This window comes from Bombus affinis, chromosome 2 (genome assembly GCF_024516045.1).
Source record: "Bombus affinis isolate iyBomAffi1 chromosome 2, iyBomAffi1.2, whole genome shotgun sequence".
NCBI classification, from domain to species: Eukaryota; Metazoa; Arthropoda; class Insecta; order Hymenoptera; family Apidae; genus Bombus; species Bombus affinis.
In genome coordinates this window covers 4,556,527-4,577,021 of record NC_066345.1, presented here as the reverse complement: position 1 = coordinate 4,577,021, position 20,495 = coordinate 4,556,527, and the positions used below count along the sequence as shown (strand labels likewise).

General features: G+C 37.7%; 2 protein-coding genes and 2 long non-coding RNA genes across 8 annotated transcripts in view; 1 reads left to right on the top strand and 3 right to left on the bottom strand.

The window, feature by feature from the left end:
• Positions 1–1,845: 1,845 nt before the first annotated feature.
• On the bottom strand, positions 1,846–3,181 carry LOC126913854 (uncharacterized). The gene is made up of 2 exons (XR_007709484.1): positions 2,685–3,181; positions 1,846–2,209 (listed from the first exon to the last, which is right to left on the bottom strand). It is a non-coding gene; the product is annotated as an uncharacterized LOC126913854 (long non-coding RNA).
• Positions 3,182–6,225: 3,044 nt separating this feature from the next.
• LOC126927882 (uncharacterized) lies at positions 6,226–6,804 on the bottom strand. Its single transcript, XM_050743854.1, has 2 exons — positions 6,766–6,804; positions 6,226–6,609 (listed from the first exon to the last, which is right to left on the bottom strand). Exons 1-2 carry the CDS (start codon positions 6,802–6,804, stop codon positions 6,226–6,228), a joined length of 423 nt encoding a protein of 140 aa, XP_050599811.1.
• A 998-nt stretch (positions 6,805–7,802) lies between these two features.
• Positions 7,803–9,110, top strand: LOC126913861 (uncharacterized). The gene is made up of 2 exons (XR_007709493.1): positions 7,803–8,080; positions 8,216–9,110. It is a non-coding gene; the product is annotated as an uncharacterized LOC126913861 (long non-coding RNA).
• Positions 9,111–17,829: 8,719 nt separating this feature from the next.
• LOC126929033 (uncharacterized) overlaps positions 17,830–20,495 on the bottom strand; it is a 194,311-nt gene continuing 191,645 nt past the window's right edge. For all 5 annotated transcript variants that reach the window (XM_050745033.1, XM_050745035.1, XM_050745034.1 and 2 more), the window contains one exon: positions 17,830–19,888. In XM_050745033.1, coding sequence (XP_050600990.1) covers positions 19,681–19,888 — 208 coding nt within the window. In that variant the 3' untranslated portion in view covers positions 17,830–19,680. The remainder of the gene's footprint in view (positions 19,889–20,495) is intronic.

Genomic DNA, 20,495 nt, shown 5'->3' with positions numbered 1-20,495 from the left:
CATTTTCTTCCTCGTTTCACGCGTGCACGCGTACGTAAGCATTTTTTATAACGATGTCCAGTCGATTACTTGCAGTTCTGTAACACGAACAGATCCGATCGTCTTTTGGCTTTTCAGGGATTAACCGCGTTATCTGTCGCAGTTTCGTGTTGACGTTTCGCGAATATTATGGTTCGCTTTTCCAAGGGATAACGCGATCGACTCTGTAAAGCGAGAGGCACGACGTGCATCGTGAACCATCGTGAAAGCTTAAAATCTAAAATTGGATTGATTGAATATATTTCGAAACTATGGTATCTCGAGTTGCCTACATTAGAGGTTAATGGGAATAAGTTGAGTTTACACTATTACTTGTATGTTTTTGTTTTCTATAAACAACGACATATCTGTGATGCGTATTAAGAAATTAATGAGAAGTATTACGAGGAGTACCAAATGTTATTATACATACACGTATTCAACTTGAAAAATGACTTTTCTCAGTCGTATACACATGCCTATGACGTATTGTCGATACTTATTGTCTATTTATTAATATCCTACTATTTCATGAGAAATAGTACTACCATTTCGTGAGAAATTCTTCACTGTTATATCGGTATCTTTTAACATTATCAAATTACTACTTAATCGATGCAACATCGACGAGAAAGGTGTTTAGCGTAAGTTCATTAATATTATTCAGCTATCGCTGTCCTTTCACTGTGAACGTATTTATTTATATGCAACACTATTTATGATATAACTAATCTGTCTTCTTTTTTTAGAGATCAATTACTCTGACAGATGAATTATATATATAATGTATATATAATACATATGTATATATAATGTATATATAATACATATGTATATATAATGTATATATATACATATATATATATACATAACATTATTTATTGTGCACTATGTTATAAAAGGACAATAAAAAAGGAATTAATACCATGCAGTGTCTTTCATAGAGTCTTAATTCTCAAGTTATTATTTCAAATCTAAAAGATATCTGTAAGCGCAATTTTCATTTTAATTGGATTAACAAAATCAAGGAGCGTGTCTTTTGAAAAGTACAAGAACTTAGCCAAAGTTGTTTTATCTTCTTCTTTTTTTTTGTATACCTTATAAGCAAGTGAAAAGAATGTAAATGTCTTTAGTACTACATTGAACGAGAATTGTTTTACAAACGCCTGTCCATCGACGATGTAAAATCGATTCTTTAATCCTGCTGCGTCCTTTGAATTATTTTTTCATCTGATCGTGTCTGTTTATCAAGGGAAACACCAGTGAGGATCTTTACTGATATACGTAATTTTTCGTTTCAGTTTTGTGATAAAGTCTTTCTTAGAAGATTTAAGACCTTTTGCTCGCTGAAGCAAGAACCAGATTGCAGCATTTACATCCGAGGAACGACAGTTAACGAGCAGCTCTTTGCGGAAATTAACGTAAATTTTGAAATTCATCGTATTATTAATTTCAATTACTCGTAAATAATACGTCATCATATTCCTAACGATACTGTTGTGATGTCGATAATGACGTAATATGTAGAACCGGAAATACAAAAATATTATCAGGAAACATTTATTCAAATACAAAGTATCGAATAAAATAGGAAATTATTTCATTTGATAGTTGAGCAATAAAAAAGTATGATAAGAAAGAAGATCATTCATGTAAATTAATGTATAAGTATTTGAAAATATCTAACTAAATATTTTATTAGAATTATGTGCAAGCTTGCTACGTACGTGTTGCGCAAGATTCTATGCGAACAAAAAAGATAATGAATAAAAATAAGCAGTCAAATTTTATTCGCCACTAACCAGAAAATATTCAATCGAACAAGTGTTTATTAGAGTAAGAAGTTATTCTTGCGAAAATTTATTACAGACAAAAATGTAATTGTACAATTTATTCGAATACAATTATGTATTATGTATAGATATTTATATGTCATATAGAGGATAGTAACTGTTACTATGTTACTAGGTAGTAACATTGGCTTTTGTAACTAACTTTTTTCAAATTCCACATTAGAAAGTTTATCGTTCTGTGGTAAATTACTCGTTTGGTAAATTAACCCTTTGCACTCCTATGTCGAGTGTGACTCGACATCAGTTTTTATCTCAGGAGCTCCTTTGTCGAGTCCAACACTGCATTTTTCAGTCCCACTTTTTTTGTGCAACGTGCGAAAGAAAAGCAGGATTGCATCCTGGAATTGTTTCAACATATATTATACACTTAAAAATTACAAAATACAACAATAGTGTGAATAAAACTGGTATTTAAGTGAATTTGTTTCTTCCTTTATTTGTTTAAATTGTCTTGTCTTTTAGTTGAAGTAAATTTCAAATAAAACAATTAAAAGCGTTGGCAGCTTCTGGTAACGAAATTGAAATAAAATTCCGAGTGCAAAAGGTTAATAGTAAAAACGATTCTGCAATCGTTATTCAAACAGATAATAAAAATAAATTTGTAAGATTAAATTAAAATAATTCGTTACGAATAACAAACGATAATTCCACGGATAAACTTATGAAATTTATTCCAATAATGATCTTGCTCTAACTAATGATCAACTCTGCTATATTAACACTTTACCGACCGATAGTCGATTAATCGGTTTTTTGTCGCCGACGCTTACCGACCGATAGTTTATTAGTTGGCTTTTTATCATTGATGCTTACCAACCGATAGCCTATTTATCGGCTTTTTGTCGTCAACAATCTTTCTCATTATTTGAGCAGTAATTTGTTATTCAGTACTAAGGTACTTTGCTCAGTTACGTCAATTGTCCTAAAACGCGAGAGAATAGTAATTGAAACGGCTGATAAGCTAAAAGAAGCATATGGAGTAAATACTATGAAGCCACTAGTCATTTACAATAGGCTGAAAAGGTTTCAGGAAGGAACAGAAAACGAATGGAAGATGAAGCTCATGAGAATTGACCCTTTACCTTGCAAACCGATGAGAACATTCTATGGGTTCGAAAACTTGTGTTATCAAATCGGCGAGTCACTGTATGGATGATCGCCGAAGAGGTTAGTATCGCTTTAGGATGTGCACATCCAATACCAAAAGAGGATTTGAAAATGCAAAAACTTGATGCTAGAATTGTTGATCCCACGGTTTGCTGATGCAATTTTACGTACATTTTGAACACAATGTAAATACTTAACCTTACTTACTTAACCTTACTTACTTACTTTAAATACTTAAACTTGCAACGATGTTAATTACTTATAGTAACATGAGGTGCAAATATTCTCAGTTTATCTTGTTGTAAAGGGTTATTGTTGAAAAGGGTTGAAAATAGCTAAAGTCAAAGTGTACTTAGTGCTTAGTCGTTTTACGCAGGGTGCTCACACAGTTACTGATCAATGCTTTTATCGTAAATACTAAGTATACGAAAAAAATTAACGTGGGGACATTTTTAGCACATTTTGCGGCCAGCATGATGGCATATATTTTAATTTTTCATGCTTACAGTATTTTCTTGAAAATGATGATTTCTAATTTTTCAAACAGAATGTGACATATTTTTTTGCATTATACAGTATTATTTCGTACATTAATATAATTTTAATCATGTATGATATACAATATATAGTTTCTTTCAAGATCTCAAGATTATACAAAACTGAAAATAAAAGAAATGTTTAATTTTTGCCTACAGTTTTACATTTACCAGTATTTCTTATCCAACAAGTTTAAGGAGCATGTTCAATACGATTATTACTATCTACTATTCCAGATATAGATAAATATGTATATTGTCAAGTGAATAAGTTCCACTCTTATAATTACAAAACAATGAGCAAATTCCTAAACAACGTGTTTAAATTTCAAATAAACGGATTTAGACGTTAGGAAATAAGATAGTGACTTTCAGGACTGCAAGCGAAAAAATTAACGTATACCACAGATTACAATTGTATTACTACGCCAATACGTTATATTTATTGAAAAACGTCTTCAGAGCGAGAAATTGGGATTCTAGTACTCCTTCTCAATGATGTACTTTATTACGTTGATTATAAAAAATGATAAAATTGTGTATCCTTTTATTTTCCACACATATCTATCATTTATAAGAGAAAAAGCTGGCTAGTATGAAGACCCTATATATTTAAATTACACACGTTTAAATTACAAAGCAGAAATTATTCGCTATGAGAAGAGGATGGACTTACTTACGTTCTCTTTGAACTTTATACTTTCAATTTGACAAATTAGATTTAAAGTAATTGTTAAATTAAATGTTTACAGGGAATATCGAGATGGATCGATGAATGTATTAAACAAATATATGGTCCCACAAAAAAATGATGATGATGAACATAAAATCTTATTTAAATAATGATTTTCAAAAGAAACATTATCTACCATTGCGTGTGCTGCTACAAATAGCATAACCTTGCCTTGCGTTCATAACTTAGGTGTAATAATTAGGGGCAAATAAGATGTAACATAAATTATTTCATAATTTAGGTGTTCCGATTTATGTATCCCATTCTGTACATCAGTGGATATTTATTAATGCGTGTCAGGTTATCGTTAGAAATTTTAGGCGTGAAATAATTAATAAGTATAACAAAAGCTATTGACAATGTTCCTGGGCTCAATAACGAATCCACGGTCAACGGGTAAACTCTTTGTGCAATGGAATACATTTTGTAGCGCGCAGACACGTTAATTCAGACGCTGGGTTACTTTCAGACTGACTGCCAAGATGATGACAGAAAACTCTCCAAGGTGATTGCAAAATAAAAGACAGATACAGTCACATATGTCAAATACATATCGATCGGGAATATCAACAAATTCGCAAGCGCCGTAACTAGGCAGTCCCGCGTAAACCAACATTGCTCCTGATCGAGACTCGATTGTTTATACAGCGTGTCCCTCAACATCGGTACTTCCTCTGTAAGACATTTCGTTCATTCCGTGACCGTGGCTACGTTCGGCGACCAGTTATGTCACTTCGAGCCCAAGTATTGGGGATCTTCCTAAAGAAAGGCCCGGTGTCCCTACATCTCCGACATGCGAGTACCTACTAAAGCCGATAGATACGTGACTAATCAGCGTAAAACTTGCATTTGACCTAAATTTATATTGATAAAATTATATGATATAGAAACAAATATCGATATAAAATGATATATCATCTTTCTCTCATTCTTTACAATTTGTCATATAAAACGAAAATGAAATTGTAATTGTAAGTAATTAACTAAGTAATTGAGGATGGCAATCTCGTCGATGTAAATGACTTTGAAATATGTTAAAGAATGTAAATGACGATAGTAACTAATAATAATTATTACTAGTATTTTCGAAAATTTACGAATTGCTGAATGTCACTATTCGCGCTCCACACGAGCCACCACGTTCTTTTTTTTTTTTTTTTTCTTTAATTTATACTTGACAATATGTCCAACTGGACATACGGTAAATTTTTCTAGCTTTATTGCTAACTAACATGTGGAAGACTACCCCCAACAAGATTGCATCTTCCAGTTTGTCATGCACATGTTATTTAGCAATGAAGCTAGAAAAATGTACCATATGAACAAATTAAATAATAAAAAAAAACATACTAAAACTTCTTTATTAGTTTATTACATCAGAATATTACATGTTAAATAAGAAATATTTAATACGAACAGCTTCATGCTCAATGTTATCATAGATGAGTCAATCACGTTAGAAATTGTAAAAGAAAGACTATTTGTTACATTTAAAACGTGATTAACACTAAACCTATCGACACTTCGTGTATGCCTATCTCTACCGTGTGCGGTCAAAATGACCGGTGATTAAAGAAGTAATAGTTTTTATGGTTTAACTTAGATAATGGTTAATTTATAACTAAATGTATATAAAATGATAAACTTTCATAAAATTTCGTCCAAATTTACTTTTGTTTAATTTCAATTCTAGTTTTAAATAGAATTACACCTTTGTTTATATAGAGATATATCTTATTCAACTCGCTGCATTTTTTACGAATTATCTTATTAACAAATATACACTTGCCGCATAAATATTTCCCGCGTTTTAAACAAATTTTCGTAATTTTGTAGCCTTTACAATTTTTTACTTGACAAATTTTTTGTAGTAATGAATCTGAACTTGTTGATAGTTTTATCGCATGGTTTTTTTATTTAAATTATATTTATATAAAAGTAATGTATGCACCAGGTTTATAACAATTTTCTGAATTCTCTATAAATTGGACCATACTGTAGATACCATTGCAAATTTATTGCTTCGTAAACGTTGGCTTCTTTCGCCTTTCTTATCAAATCGTATAAATCTCATAATTTCGGCAAAGTCATTCCTGTTCATTGTTTTTGAAAGAAACGCAGGTCTCCAAATTTTATTCCACAAATATGAGACATCTAAATATTTTGCCTGATATGCACTGCGGGCATATAGCATAGCAATAAATGCATCTAGTTTTGTTGCATCTAGCTCCCTCATAGTCCCCGATACTCTAAATGCTTCTTCTTCCGTACATTTTATTATATGATCCCTTATACGGTGATCAATGAGAAAATAAAATGCCGTTTTTACTTGTTCTTTCATTATATGCCGTTTAGCATATCCCTAAAAATATTATGAACTGATGTCAAACAATGCCAGGTTTGGGACTTGCATCTATTTCTTTTCAAACTGTTCCATCGGGCCCAGTTTCACTCTCTGCTGTTAACGATAATTTCTTTCCTTTTTGCCCTTACGTAAACGCTTATTTATAATATTCACCTCTGATTCGGTTGTAAATAGCTTCTCATGTGTTTCCATGCCGTTTTCAGTTGCTGAAGTTTCTTGCTTATCGCACGCTGAACAGTCTTCTTCTATGACGTCGTTCTATGACGTCTTGACATTTCTAGGGTAAATATTTATCACAGAATAACACTATGTACGAAATACAAAATTACTGATATGCTAAATTTGATATGCTTTACTTTTCCTTTCATAACAACTTTACACAAAACGCTTTGAGATGCTTTCTGTCTGAGTTTTAGAGACAACAAGTTTAGATATCGACTAATCGACTAACAAACCGAGATGTATTTTAGTCCAAAAGACAATAGCATGTAAAAATATGATCTGTGACGGCGATATTTATACGAAAATATTGATGAGTATTGACCGTTCTCCATCGACGGTTACTCGAGGGTGGACTTAAGCAAGCTCTTCCCGTGTTTTGTAGCAATGAGCAATAACCCTAAGAAACTTCTCGACTTTTAAAATGTTTGTAACAATGGACTGTAAAAAATATTAAAATTTGTGACGGTTCTTTAGAATTATGCCAGAGTTGATATGTCTTGACAGCTGGTGGCTATCTTGATCGACGGATGAATTGTTTTATGAGAAGATTACAGGTGTAGCAGATATTAATATTTGTTATTACTGATTTTGTTTGTCATCTGATCTTGAGATATCCTTTTATTTATACTGATTATATTTATTTTAGGAATAACGAAAATATTTTGTCGGAAGGCCGAAATGACCGTTCACGGTACGCAAGGCAGAGTACAAAGTTTTCTCAGAAAACAAAAGAGCGAACTAAAATTAAATACTGAAAAACACATTGTATGCATGTTTTAGGAAAAGTCAGAAATTAAGCGATATGATAAAGTTTAGTTACGGTTAAATTTGTGTAGAAGTTCCGAGAGCGGCGAATTTGACGGTAGGTTTAGTGACAATCTTCCTCATTATTTGAGCAGTAATTTGTTATTTAGTACTAAGTTACCTTGCTCAGTTGCGTCAGTTGCGTTGCTTTCTGAGCTCTCACAGTTTTATACCAATTTGAGAAACGTACCGTTCGCGATGAACAAGAAGAATGTTATTGTAGAGTCTAAACCGAAACAGAATCGGCGCCAGGGAGAATCTGCGCCTGAGCTGCCTGTCAGACAGCTCGGGAAGTTTTAAAACCCTTTGAGTGCTGGATACTCGCGGCCTATGCCGTCCGTACGGACGGCGCGCGTCTAGCGCTGACGATCGCTGTGGACGGAATACTTTTTCGTTAGATTGAACTCTGTTGATTGACTATTCAAAGCGCAAATCGTAATAAGTTATAGTAATTCTTTTGCACGAGATTAAACGATTCAAGAGCGTTATTTTTTAGTTATTTTTAATTATTTATTATAAACATTGAAATTTACAGTTAACTAGAATTTGGGTGATAAACTAGAAAACAATAAACTAGAAAACTAAATTCAGTAAATATAACACAAGTTAATAATTTAGTTGTGTGTGAAAAATTCAGTGCTTGAGAAAACTAAAAAAACCAGATGTAGAGTTTTCTTACAAGTGGTGACCACTTCAACAATAACGAGGCACTATTGGCATTTGTTTACTGCCGTAAGGAATGCATTTATATTTATTTCACACAAACGTAATAGTATTACTTCTGCGTAGGTGTTCGGAAAAATTGAAAAACCCATACATGCGTCCTTAGTCCATGCCGGGCACTTACAGAAAACGCATATATACGTCCTTAGTCCACACCGATAGCTTTCGCCAGACACCTATATGCGCCCACAGCACTCAAAGGGTTATCAAGGACAAATGACACAGCTGTTAATTTAAGGATGCAAAAGATGCACGTTTATTCGGTAAAATAATGTACAAATAAATAGTTGTGTGTCGGGGATGAATACAATGCTTTTCATCGATCTTCCTCACCATCGCATATCCGAACGTGCAGTATACACGTTCTCTATGCTTTAATGAGTCTCGCAAGAATCGATTATCGTGTCTGTTCTCTTCGCTCGTTCGCTTTCTCACACTCTCGCTCTCTCGCTCTGTTTCTCTGTCTCTCAGGTTTTCTCAAGTACATACTCGCATCGGTGTTTCGTTTTATTCATTTATTTCTTCTTTATTTCTCGTTGAAAACGAAAGTGGAGGCTATAATATACGTACAAAATTTCTGTGAGAACGACGTCGTCCATAGTATTACGCGAGAGACTCGATAAACGACGATTCGTCGTCGAGCCAAGGTGTAAAGAATTCGTCGGATGTTCTTTTCTTTCTGTTTTCCCTTTTCTCTTCTTTTCTCTTTTTTTTTTTTTTTGTTCAAATGTTTTTCACGATATTCGAACGATCAAATTGCCGTGGACGCTTATTTTACTCGTTTTACTATGGATTCATCGAACGACGTCAATTTTCTTTATTATCAATGTGGGGGGGGGGGGGCGAGGGAGGAGTGTACTGTTTATGTTCCTTACTGTACTGGAGCTTTTAGTCATATATAGCGATAACCATTAATATATGCATAGGTCTTTTCGACACAGATACCGAGTATAGGGCATACTATTTTTTACTTTTATTTATTTATTTATTTATTTATTTTTTCCTTTTAATTCGATCGTGGCGATGACAGTGGTAATAACGACGAGTAACAATAATCGTAGCAATAGAAGTAATTAAACGTAATGATAAGAATAATAGCAGTAGAACGACACTGATTATTAACGTTAACGATAATCATATAATAATAATAATAAGTATAAGAATAATAATAATAATTGCAACAGGCGTACAAACTAGGCTAGGTGGACTTTCATAACTGATCCATACATTTAGGGAGAATTATAACGTAAGATCATGCGTCTTGGATTTACAAAACGTTCGCTGGATCGATCAATCATCGATCATCGACTACAAACCTCGTCCGCGCTTTTCGCAAACAAACCTCAAGCACAAAATGTAGATTATTCGGCAATGTTACTTATTTAATTATCAAATTTAAATATAAAAACGAACCTAGCACATGTGTAATTGCTTTATATGTAAATTTGTCAATATTTCTACGATCGAACGTAGCTCAAATTATAGATCAAATTATCAAACGAGATTCTAAAAGTCTGCGCTGCGGATCGCGATAACGAAAGAGAAAATTCAGATTCGGATGGCAGGTGGATGGTCCGTAGTCGAGGATTGACGATCGATAAAAGGAAGAGGAAATAGAGGTGCCCCGGTTGGAGATGCCTCCGTTTACGACCGAATTCACAATCAGAAAGGTATCCCTTTTTCGCGATGCTCAGTTCACCTTAGCAACTGTACGCTCGTGGAAAAGTAGGCCGTATCGTATTACACCGCTACTTCCATCTACTTGGTATAAAAAAGAACCGTGGAAAACAGTAGTAACCGCTGTCGATATAAAAAATCGTTATAGCGCTCTCTATATCGGTTATTGATTACGCGATCGTCGAGAGAGAGTCTACGTACGGCCGTTGTAACATTATTTACGTACACTAGAAACGGGGGTGGATTTGTGGAGAACGGGGGATCGTTTCGTCGTATCTTCGATCCAAACGGAAGTCCTCGGTTCCTCGACAACGATCGATCGACTCTGGCCACGAAAATCGCCACTACTGATTTCCATACAAATAGATTTCAAAAGATCGATTCGCAAACTATACATGTATACTCGATACGCAAGCATTTTTCGGCAGCACCTTCTTTACGAATAATTTAGCGTTGGTTATTTTCATTGTGTTTTGTTACCCGTTTAATATTTATCTTGGACTATTTCTTTTTTTTTTTTTTTTTTGGAACGATGACAACGCGTCGTTCGCCATTTCGAAATTTCTGCTTAGTATCGTGTGCCACGAATGGGCAGAGTGATACAACGATAGGTCCTCGGATACGATCACTTTGACTGTGTTTGCTTTGTGTTGTTTCCTTTTTTTTCTTTTTCTTTTTTTGGTACTTTGATGTTCTTAGTCTAGGTCTTCTAAAATATTCGATGATCTTTTTTATTTTTATCCGCTTATTGGAATAGAATGTGTAAAAAATTGTATGATATCTGTATACTTCTTAGGGAACTATCAAGATAAATTACCTTTGCAATCATTGGAGACAGTCGCTTGTTTTCGTAGTGTAACCGGTAGTTAGTTTAAACGAAATATTATTTCAGCCAATTATCTATCGACACCGATTCACGTGTAAAATTTTCATAGTGTTGTTAACGATTCAAAAAACGACGTTTGCCCGTTAACATCGCGGAAGAACGAAGATTCTAATTGGAAATGACCGTTAGCGAATTCGAAATCAAATAAATTTCCCGACATTCTCAAGTCAAACGTTCCTTTGATATTCTTGTTTAAGTGGCGAACGCGAAAGATTGCATACGTCTGATAAATGGCCATAATTGAAGTCATTAGAGACGTAATTTCTCCGAACTGATTATTGGTCAATGCTCCCGCGATAAATTACGAGGAAAGGCTATTAAGAAATTACTTTTACGAATACCACGATCTCTTTGCTCGAACTCGTTCACCTCGAATATCTTGAAATTACAACGACGATCGAGATTCCTAGAATTTCACGATATTTTCTAACAAGTACGGAATAGAATATCGTCGATAAATGTACAATGGGACACTTTGAACGTACGATACAACATTTTTTAACCATCTGTAGCCCCCAATTAATAAATTGAAGTTTCATTTTGTCACGCTATTAACGAACAGTTTATTCATCTGTCCATATAAATATATTTTGCAATTATAATTCTCGTGAAATCTTACTCGTCTCATTAGGCTACCGCTCGTATCTCGAGTTACTTTTTATCCTAATTAAAATTCATCGAAGACCTCGGTTTCGAAGCTTGAACACTTCGAACGGATCCACGTTGACGAATAAAAAAGTGAAAAGTTTCTGAACGAACTCTCGCGTAGCAAGTTCGCTTCGAACGTTTTACGAAAACCTTTCACGTAGCACTAAAACGGGAAATTACACACGTTAACGATAATTTTCTAATATCTTCCTTAAAGCTAGGAAATACGTTAACTATAGGATGATCGAGTGGAGTGGAAAAGCCACTCTGAAAAGGCGTAACAGCGTTGAAATTGTAAAACGTTCTTCGAAATGTTTGACAACCTCCCACCGTAACAAACGTCACGCGATTTCACTTCCAATTGATCGAAGAGTGTCCGTAAAAAATACCATGAGCGAGGCTGAAACGAGTATTTTGGAGAACAAACAGAAGCTATGCATCCGTGCAATTTATCAAAAATGCAATTTTAATTTATGCAAATTTATGAAAAAGGGAAACGTATCTGCAAAAAAAGCCTCTTCGGTGCGAAGAAAGCTGAATGCCACAGGCAGAAGCTGAAAAACAATTAACTGACGTCCATCGGCATTGACATTTCCCTCTGTAGCGTTCCAGCACCGTCGATGACTATTTAGAGCGCGAAATTGCATTCAAATGTCATACCGCAGTGTCTTCATCGGAACGTAGAACACGTTCGAATAAGAAATGAAAATTCTTGCACTGTTCTGCTACCTACGGTGTTTTCTACGAGCGCTCCTCGATCTCGAAGTTAGGAGATTTCACCTCGCTGTTTCACGGAGCTTGGGAAGCTGACGCCGAACGACGGACAGATCTTTTGAAATCGCTTTGTCCACCAGTCGCTTGAAACATTGGACGATCGGGATTGAAGTAACATCGCGGTCGCGCTGAATTTCGAAAGAAAAAGAATAGAAGAAACGGCTTGCACGAAGAACAATCGGAATGACGCATGCGGAAAACCGGGTTTGGGGTCGGGTTAAAAGGGACAGTTTCCACCGGCGTTACATGTAAAGTATAATCGTACATCTACCGTATATATGAATACGTACATTGTATATGTAATTCCATCGTATCGTTTAATCAGCCTCTTTCATCGACAGCTATAAAACCGATATTTGAACAGAGATCGCAGTTAATAATTAGCGTCGCGCGAATATCGCCTGCATGCGACTAATATAGGATCGTTAACAAGTTCAGATTGGGTGATCGCTGCCACGGACATCTGGAGGCGCGATAAGAGCGTCCAGCTTATCGATCGCGATCCTCACGCGGATCGCCGATGTTTTTGGCCGATGTTTCCTGCGTTGCTTCGCTCTCTTCGCGTCCTTAAATGGTAATTTAATTAATCGCTTAAAATCATAACTAATAACGCCTTAAGTTGCTACGCTTTTTTTTCTATCACAATATTTCTTTTTCTTTCTTTTTTTATTTTTCTTTTCTCTCTCTCTCTCTCTCTCTCTCACTCTCTTTCGCTTTCTCTCTCTCTCTCTCTCTCTCTAGAAACAAAAACAAAAAAGAAGGGGGCGGGGGAAATGAGAACGTCTCGTCTCGTCGTTTAGTTCTTTTAAATCCGCAAAGAACGAAATCCATTCGCCTAAGTTACGTTAGGTAGACGCGTGAAGGCGCGTCGTGATCTTCCGTTTCACGAGCGCGCGCCGTATGCTTCGTCTCGGCCCCGGAAGAAAGGAATGCATCGATTCGATTCGCGTATTGAGCATACGTTTCATCAGCGAAGCTTCTTCGATTCGATGATAACGAGGATGGCCGTGTCGCGCGTTTCCAAATACGCCACGCGTCTATACATGTGTGTGTATGTGTGTGTGTGTGTGTGTGTGTGTAACATATCTTCGACGAGGAATAATTCTTAAATAATTAGCAACAAGGTGTTCTCTTCCGTTCTTTCGAATCACATTGTTCATCATCATTTCGGTCGCAATTCGTGTCGTTGGATGATCGAAAGCGCACCGGAGACCGAGAACGTCTCGCGAGCTTTGCGTATCGCTAAACAAGAATTCGACGCATCTTTTGGCACACGCTATTTCGCACGAGCAAGCGCGCTTGCCTCGCTGAATGTAACACGATGAACCTCGACCTCTTTCCTTTCTCTCTTCCATTCCTTCTTTCTCTCGTTCGTCTCTTCCTATCCGCTCGCAGATCAATTTTAGGTCGATCACCGATATCATCCGTTTGGTACGCGGCTCCTTCGCGCCGAATCGTCTCCGCTTTGCGCCACTTTGCGCACGATCGTCTCTTCCTCTCGCCAGTTTTCCCTACGGGTGCATGAACAATCGCCATACAGCGAGCTACATACGAGAACGTGTACTAGACCGTTACGATTAATGTAAATATATTGTCGGATATATCAGAAACCAGTGTTCTTCCTCTTCCGTAACATGTTTGCGGCTAGCGGCCGGATTCTGCACGATCGCGCGGGATTAAATGCAGTTGGTAAAGCAGCTCTGATCTTCTCGGCCCATTCGAATGTTTCAGCTTGTTTTTTCTTTCTTTCTTTTTTTTTCTTTTGTTCTTGAGCAACGATATATGTACGACAGCATGGAGATGTATTTTTGGTGGAAAATGTATCTGTTTACGAGCGTGTTCGACCGTCCAACCGCGGGCCACGTGGAAATCGCGCTCCACGTGTTTCGCTCATTTGCGCGATCATCGTTTTGCTTCGAGTTTGTGCAACATCCGAGCAATGCTAAACGATACTTCTCCTGGGTTCAATCGTGTTTCGTATTTGAACGTACGGGTCGTTACATCTCATCGACTGTGTCTTTATGAATTAGATTATTATGTCGTATTTTATGGAATAACGCTTCTGGTGCAGGAGATAAACTCTCGTTCGGGGCATTTAGATCTCGTGGCGGGATCTTTGATACGCAGAATGGAAGAAAAAGCAAAAGACATTATTTTTGTATGCTACTGAAAATTTTCATACGATAAACTAGAGAAGATATGGACTAAAATACAGCATAGACGAAAAATTCGTTCGCGGTTCTGTAAGGGAAATTCGGAAAATCGCCCGCGGTTGCAGAGTCGATAAACTTAATTCGCTTGCACGTAGTAACCAACGTAGTTGAATTAGAAGAATCAGTAGATGACGTACATGCTCGCACAAAGTGGGACCCGACAAAAATAATGAAATTATATTAGAAAATACGAAATTACAGATTTTACTGCAGAAAGTCGATTTTAGATTTTAAATATTACCCGCTCCTCTGCAGTTGCAAGCATTCTCAAATTATGATTCTTCCAGTTTATATTTATATTTCGTTTGGTTGATCGAGCGAAATTTCGGTCTTCGAAATTGCCTTCCTCGCTTACGAACCTCGTCATTCGACGAAACGGTTGCGATCAGTCGTCGGAATGGAATAGCTTGTTTTGCAAAATTCAAGATACAAAGTGACGGCTTAATCTCCATGCGAACCACAAACATTTTACACTTCGTGTCTCAAGATTATGTTCTCAGGCCAACAGTTCCGCCGATCGTTTTCTCGTTTCACGTTTCGTCTAGCTACGTATTTACAGGACTAGAGTCTTATTTAAAATCTGCTGGTGTCTGCTCGGTCGCGGTTCCAATTGTCCTTTGGCGATCAAAAGCCGAATATCGAGTCGAACGATGGTTCCGATCGTAAGTTTCGGCGAATCGAGAGAACGTGCTGCTGGTCTGGCGATGCGAACGAAGCTAAAACTTAGGCGATCGGTCGAGCTAATTTCTTAGCAGCTCGCGGCTGATCGCGGCCACCGAGCAGACAGGCGAATCGTGAGTGACTCGTATGCGTTATCTTAAGTCTAGAATCTTAAAGACTATACGTGTAATTAGGGCCCACGATAATTTCCTACTCGAAGTAGTCGTCCAACCATGTGTCCTCGATTTAATCTTTCATCAAAGCACTAATCCACGAAGCACCATCGAAAGGATTTTTCAACGAATCCTAGGAGTCTCTTTTTCTCGATTAATTTCACCTAAGCGTTATTTGTATGTGTGTGTGTATGCGTGGTGTATTATCGTGGGCAAAGATAGCGCTAGATCTTATCAAGATGGTGAAATTCGTTAATTTATCTAAAATGTGACAAACAAAAGAGTTTGAAACGTTCTTTCTCCATCGTTCGACTATCTTTATAGACCTTTGCTGATGTTCATTCTTCTTTTCCCCTCCTTTGCTTTTTTTTCATCGGAGAAAACTGCCTTTTAATCTAATTTCTGAGCACGTTTCGTTCGCGTCATGCTTTTTCGTAGACGCATGTTCGACGATGACGCGCGAGTCATATCGGCGCAACGACTCGATTATTATTCTTACACGCGTAAGAAGGTTTATTGTACCGATGCTGAAACAAACGGGGAACAATGTTCTTCTATCGTCGTGAAACGTTCAACTATTCTAAGTAAATCACGAATGCACCGTGTAAAATCGATTTCTCATCTTCGACACAACTTGCTGCAGCAACAGTGGAATGACATTTATAAGTTTACATACAGTCGAATAGCAGTCGATGTTTCTTTGCGAATGTATAAGCATGGATTTCCTTCGATTTCTCGAAATCTCTTTTTTTCCCTAATCTCGCGCAACTTTCCCGCCGCTCTTTTTCGAAAGCACATGGCCAGTCTAGTGGCCGCAACGAAGAACGGATCAATTCGTTGCGAATAATTCCTCGGGGTCCATTGATTGTCGTATCTAAAGTTCTGATGGGGAAACGTTGAGTACATTCGACAGTATCACGTCCATCGTACTTCGAATTCTTTAACACTAGAACAACCCACGATCAAATATGAAACCTGTACCAAAGGAGCGAAAGTAACAGATATAGAAAATTGTACATAATTGGAGGCAAAAGGCCACTTTGTCCATATATTTTACAAAGAATCACTGGAAATTCTGAAACTGCTTCGCCAATCTACAGAATTATTTCTAAAGGATCGTAAATTGGTCATTTTCGCCATTCTGGGAATTCTAGTGTTAAAATCGTTCGACTCGAACAGAAGAGTAATTCGTTTCGACATTGTGTCTGGCTTCTCGACAATTTTGCGATCTTTCTGCAAACATATCCCAGTTTCCCGTATTCTTCTCTCGGCGTGCAATCGAACACGAAAACAAACTGATTCAGATACTCGTCCGGTAGATTGTCAGTGAGCTTGAACAATTAAACTGCTCGATTCTTCGTCTTCGTAGCGACGTGGAAATTTACCAACGATCCATTAATACTGGCTTTAGAAACTTAAACTACACGGTTGAATTCTTATTCGCCGTCGTCTTCGAGAAGCGTTACAAGCGATTACAAATCAAAGGTTTCGCACTGATCGGATCAGCCGATTATCCGAATCATCGCCGTGAAATTCAACGAGGAAAGCGAGGGATATCCGAAGCGATTCTACGTACAGCGTTACGCAACATCGTGCAATTGTTCGTTAAAAATTACAAACAGAACGAAAGCAAGGTTTATGCCTTGTACGCTGAGGTCCAAAGCCAAAAGCCGCGTCTTCGCCTAAGCGACACAACGAGGAACCTCCCGTTGCCTGTTGTTGCTGCGCGTTCCAAGTAATCGCCAATGAACGTCAACTGGTAGAATCACGTTGTCCATACCAAAGAAATGTTCGCTTTCGTCGTTACGCGTTTCTTATTTTTCATTTGATCTTTACCGTCGCGATTGGAAATGGGCAACAAGCAGCAACTTTCGTTACTGTCAGAGACATTGGACAACGAGCGCCACATCTTCCACAAACATAGATCGACAGGTCCTCGTCGTTGCTTCAGCGAACACGCAGCCGAAGGATCAACGCGTCGATCTTTTGCATTTCGTCTCGGCTAACGACAGGCGATCGATCTCGACGAAATCCTATCCATTCGACCGCGATCTCAATTCCTGTTCTTGAAGACCGCCGTTTCGAAGCTTCCGCAGACTTTCGCGCAGAGAATGGCCGACTCGGTTTCTCGCTTGGCTTGAAACGAGAGTCTTCCGAGAGAGGAATCTTTCGAAATATCGCGCGAGTTTCTTTCGATCGATAGGGCCAGCTTAACCCTTTCACAATGTAAACGTGGACAAGCTGGCAGATACAGTTTTCGGCATACGAGATACAGTTTCGTATCTTAACTCTGTGTACTTTGACGATATCGAAGACAGAAATGTGAAAATTGCTTGTCGTATCGTTTGCATCGATACAGTACGCTACGTAAATAAATTTACAAATCTTTAGGTGCGATCGGTTTTTTTTTTTTTTTTTTTGGTAAAATCTTTAGTTCAAAAAGCTTCGCTGTAAAAGCGTAAAAATGAAAAATCCTCGGAACGCGTTATTAACATCGGCCAGAGGCCGAACACGCGCTTTGCTTAACGTTAATTATCTAATGAAAAAGCTGTCTAGGTTTGGAATTTGGGATTCTTTGTCGTGTTCTTACACTGTGAAAGAATTAAACTTGAACGATCGATGAACGCAGATTACTCTAAATACAGGGAATCTGACTTTTGCGTGTCGCGCTGTCGAGTAGTCGGAAATTCTTGTTTGTCCCATCTATTCGTCTACCTTCCACATTCGAAGAGCCAGCGAGGTAACTCGAAGAAAAAATTACTTTTCCAAGGGAACAAGAGGCAAAGAGGTCCGCGTTAGTATCTTGTATGACATGATCGTGTTTCTTAAATTTATACGGTGTCCAATCGCGCGATGTTAACAAATTACGTCTCGCCAAGAGACACGACGCTACAAAGCGTTCCAGCTACAGAGATGTTGGCAACGACGTAGCATTTAACGCGTTACGCCTCCGCAAATTGTTAATCGTCTCGCTTTTTCAAAGAAGGTAGACGCGTCTTGTGGGTCAGATTTTGATAAGAATCCTCGTAAATCGATACGCTTCTCCTTCGTAGCACGTATACGCGTAAGGCCACAGGTGAGAAACATGATAAGTCTGTTATAGAAGAGAAATTTTTAATTCAATAGGTTGTCCATCAGTTTCATATTTGATTTTAGAATTAAATACGACTTTTTCTTATCTTCCTGAGCATTTAAAAAATAACCTCGGTTACGCAGACTGCTATCAAACAAGTCAAACTAAGATTTGTTTCCTATCTTCGGAAGTCTTGCATCTTCGAATCTCACAGGCTACCTGTTTTTCAACTGTTTCGTATGGTCAAGCAACGTAACAGGAAAGTAAGAAAAATCGAAGAGCGCTTGTAGAAGACATTGCGAGTGGCAAGACACAAGTTTTTCAAAGAGGAAAAGAAACTTTATGCACCAATTTAATCGAAATTTTACGTGTTTCTCCTCTCAGTTATAAAGCAAACTCAATCTCATCGATTGAATAACTGGCATACACCAAGAAACAATGAATCAATTTGCGCTTAAACTGCACACTGCAGTGTTTTCATTAGTCCGCGTAACGTATTCCACTAGAAAGTCAAGATTCTCGAATCTTTGCCACTTACAAGCGCTGTTCGAATCGACTCATCATGTTTCCCCGCGTGGTCTTCACGATGAGACAGAAATAGCAGCGCTGTGCTGGCTCGAACCGAAAGAAACGAAAGGGAGAAGAAAGAAAAAGAAGGAAGACGGGCCGATTTACGAGACATAAAACGAACGAACTAGTAGCAGTTTGAAAGCGACTACGGTTGGACAAATTGTCGTTGTCTCGGCTATCACGCCGGCAGCGTGAATTATCCAGCAATTTGGGCTGGCGGGGCGATGCCGATGATCGAACGTTTGTCAATAAGGCGAATTAACTTAGCTCGTCCGGCCGTCTACTCCGTTTTAATTCACACAGCCGCGGAGTCTGATATCGCCGAACCCCTTGCTCGCGACAGAGATCTGACTGCCAAGAACGAATGGCCGTGGTAATTGCGCGCGATCATCGTCACGGCGTGGCAGCCAGATCTGGCTGGAAGCGGGCACCACGCCGTGACCGATGCTTGCCGCTTTCGAAACTCGAGCACCACGATCGTCCGACAAATCTCGGATGTCGGGTGTTCGTCGCGCAATCGAGCCTCGTCATCGTTGCTTCCGCCTTTCTCTTCGTTGCCGTAGCGGCCGCTTTTCTTTTGCTGGATTCCTAAATCGATGGCGGCTCCTTGTCGCAACGATGCACAAAGCCGTGCTGCTGCTCGGGTCATCCACTCGACTGCTCGGGCAGCAGTATGCTGACCGATTTGCGATTCGCAGATCCGTTACTGGCGTTGTTCGTGTTGTTGACCGTGGCGAGGGCAGGCGGCGGTCGATGCGATGGAGCGACCACTCGCACTTCCGGCCGCGGCGAAGCTTCCCTCAGCGGGCTTCCTACACTCGCTAGATCCTCTGCGCTCGTCAGCGTGGCCGTTCTGCGATAAACAATAATCTTGATTAATGAAGTCATGAGGAGTCGAAGAAGAAAGAGTAGAAATCAATGTATATGTCGTTTATAGTATATATATTTAAGGAAACTATGAAGAGTCAAGAAAGAATTCTCGAGGTTAATGTATGTCTTATTTGTAGTATATATATAGTAAATAGTATTTATAATATTTATACTATATGTAATTATCGAAGATAGGGAAAAGTCTACAACTGAATACATATCTCACTTGTAGTATATATAACATGTATAATATTCATATAGATAATGGAATTACGAAGAATAAAAAATCGAAGTCTACAAGTCGATCGGTTTATGCAGTTTTATTATTATACAGATAATAGTTAATATAATGTATTTTTAGTATTATACAGTTAATAGTTAATAGAAAAGTCTACAAGTGAATGGATATCTCATTTATAGTATAAATAACATGTATAATATTTATATAGATAATGAAATTACGAAGAAACAAAAATCGAAGTGTACAAGTCGATCGGTTTATGCAGTTTTATTATTATACAGTTAATAGTTAATATAATGTGTTTTTAGTATTATACAGTTAATAGTTAATAGAAATGTCTACAAGTGAA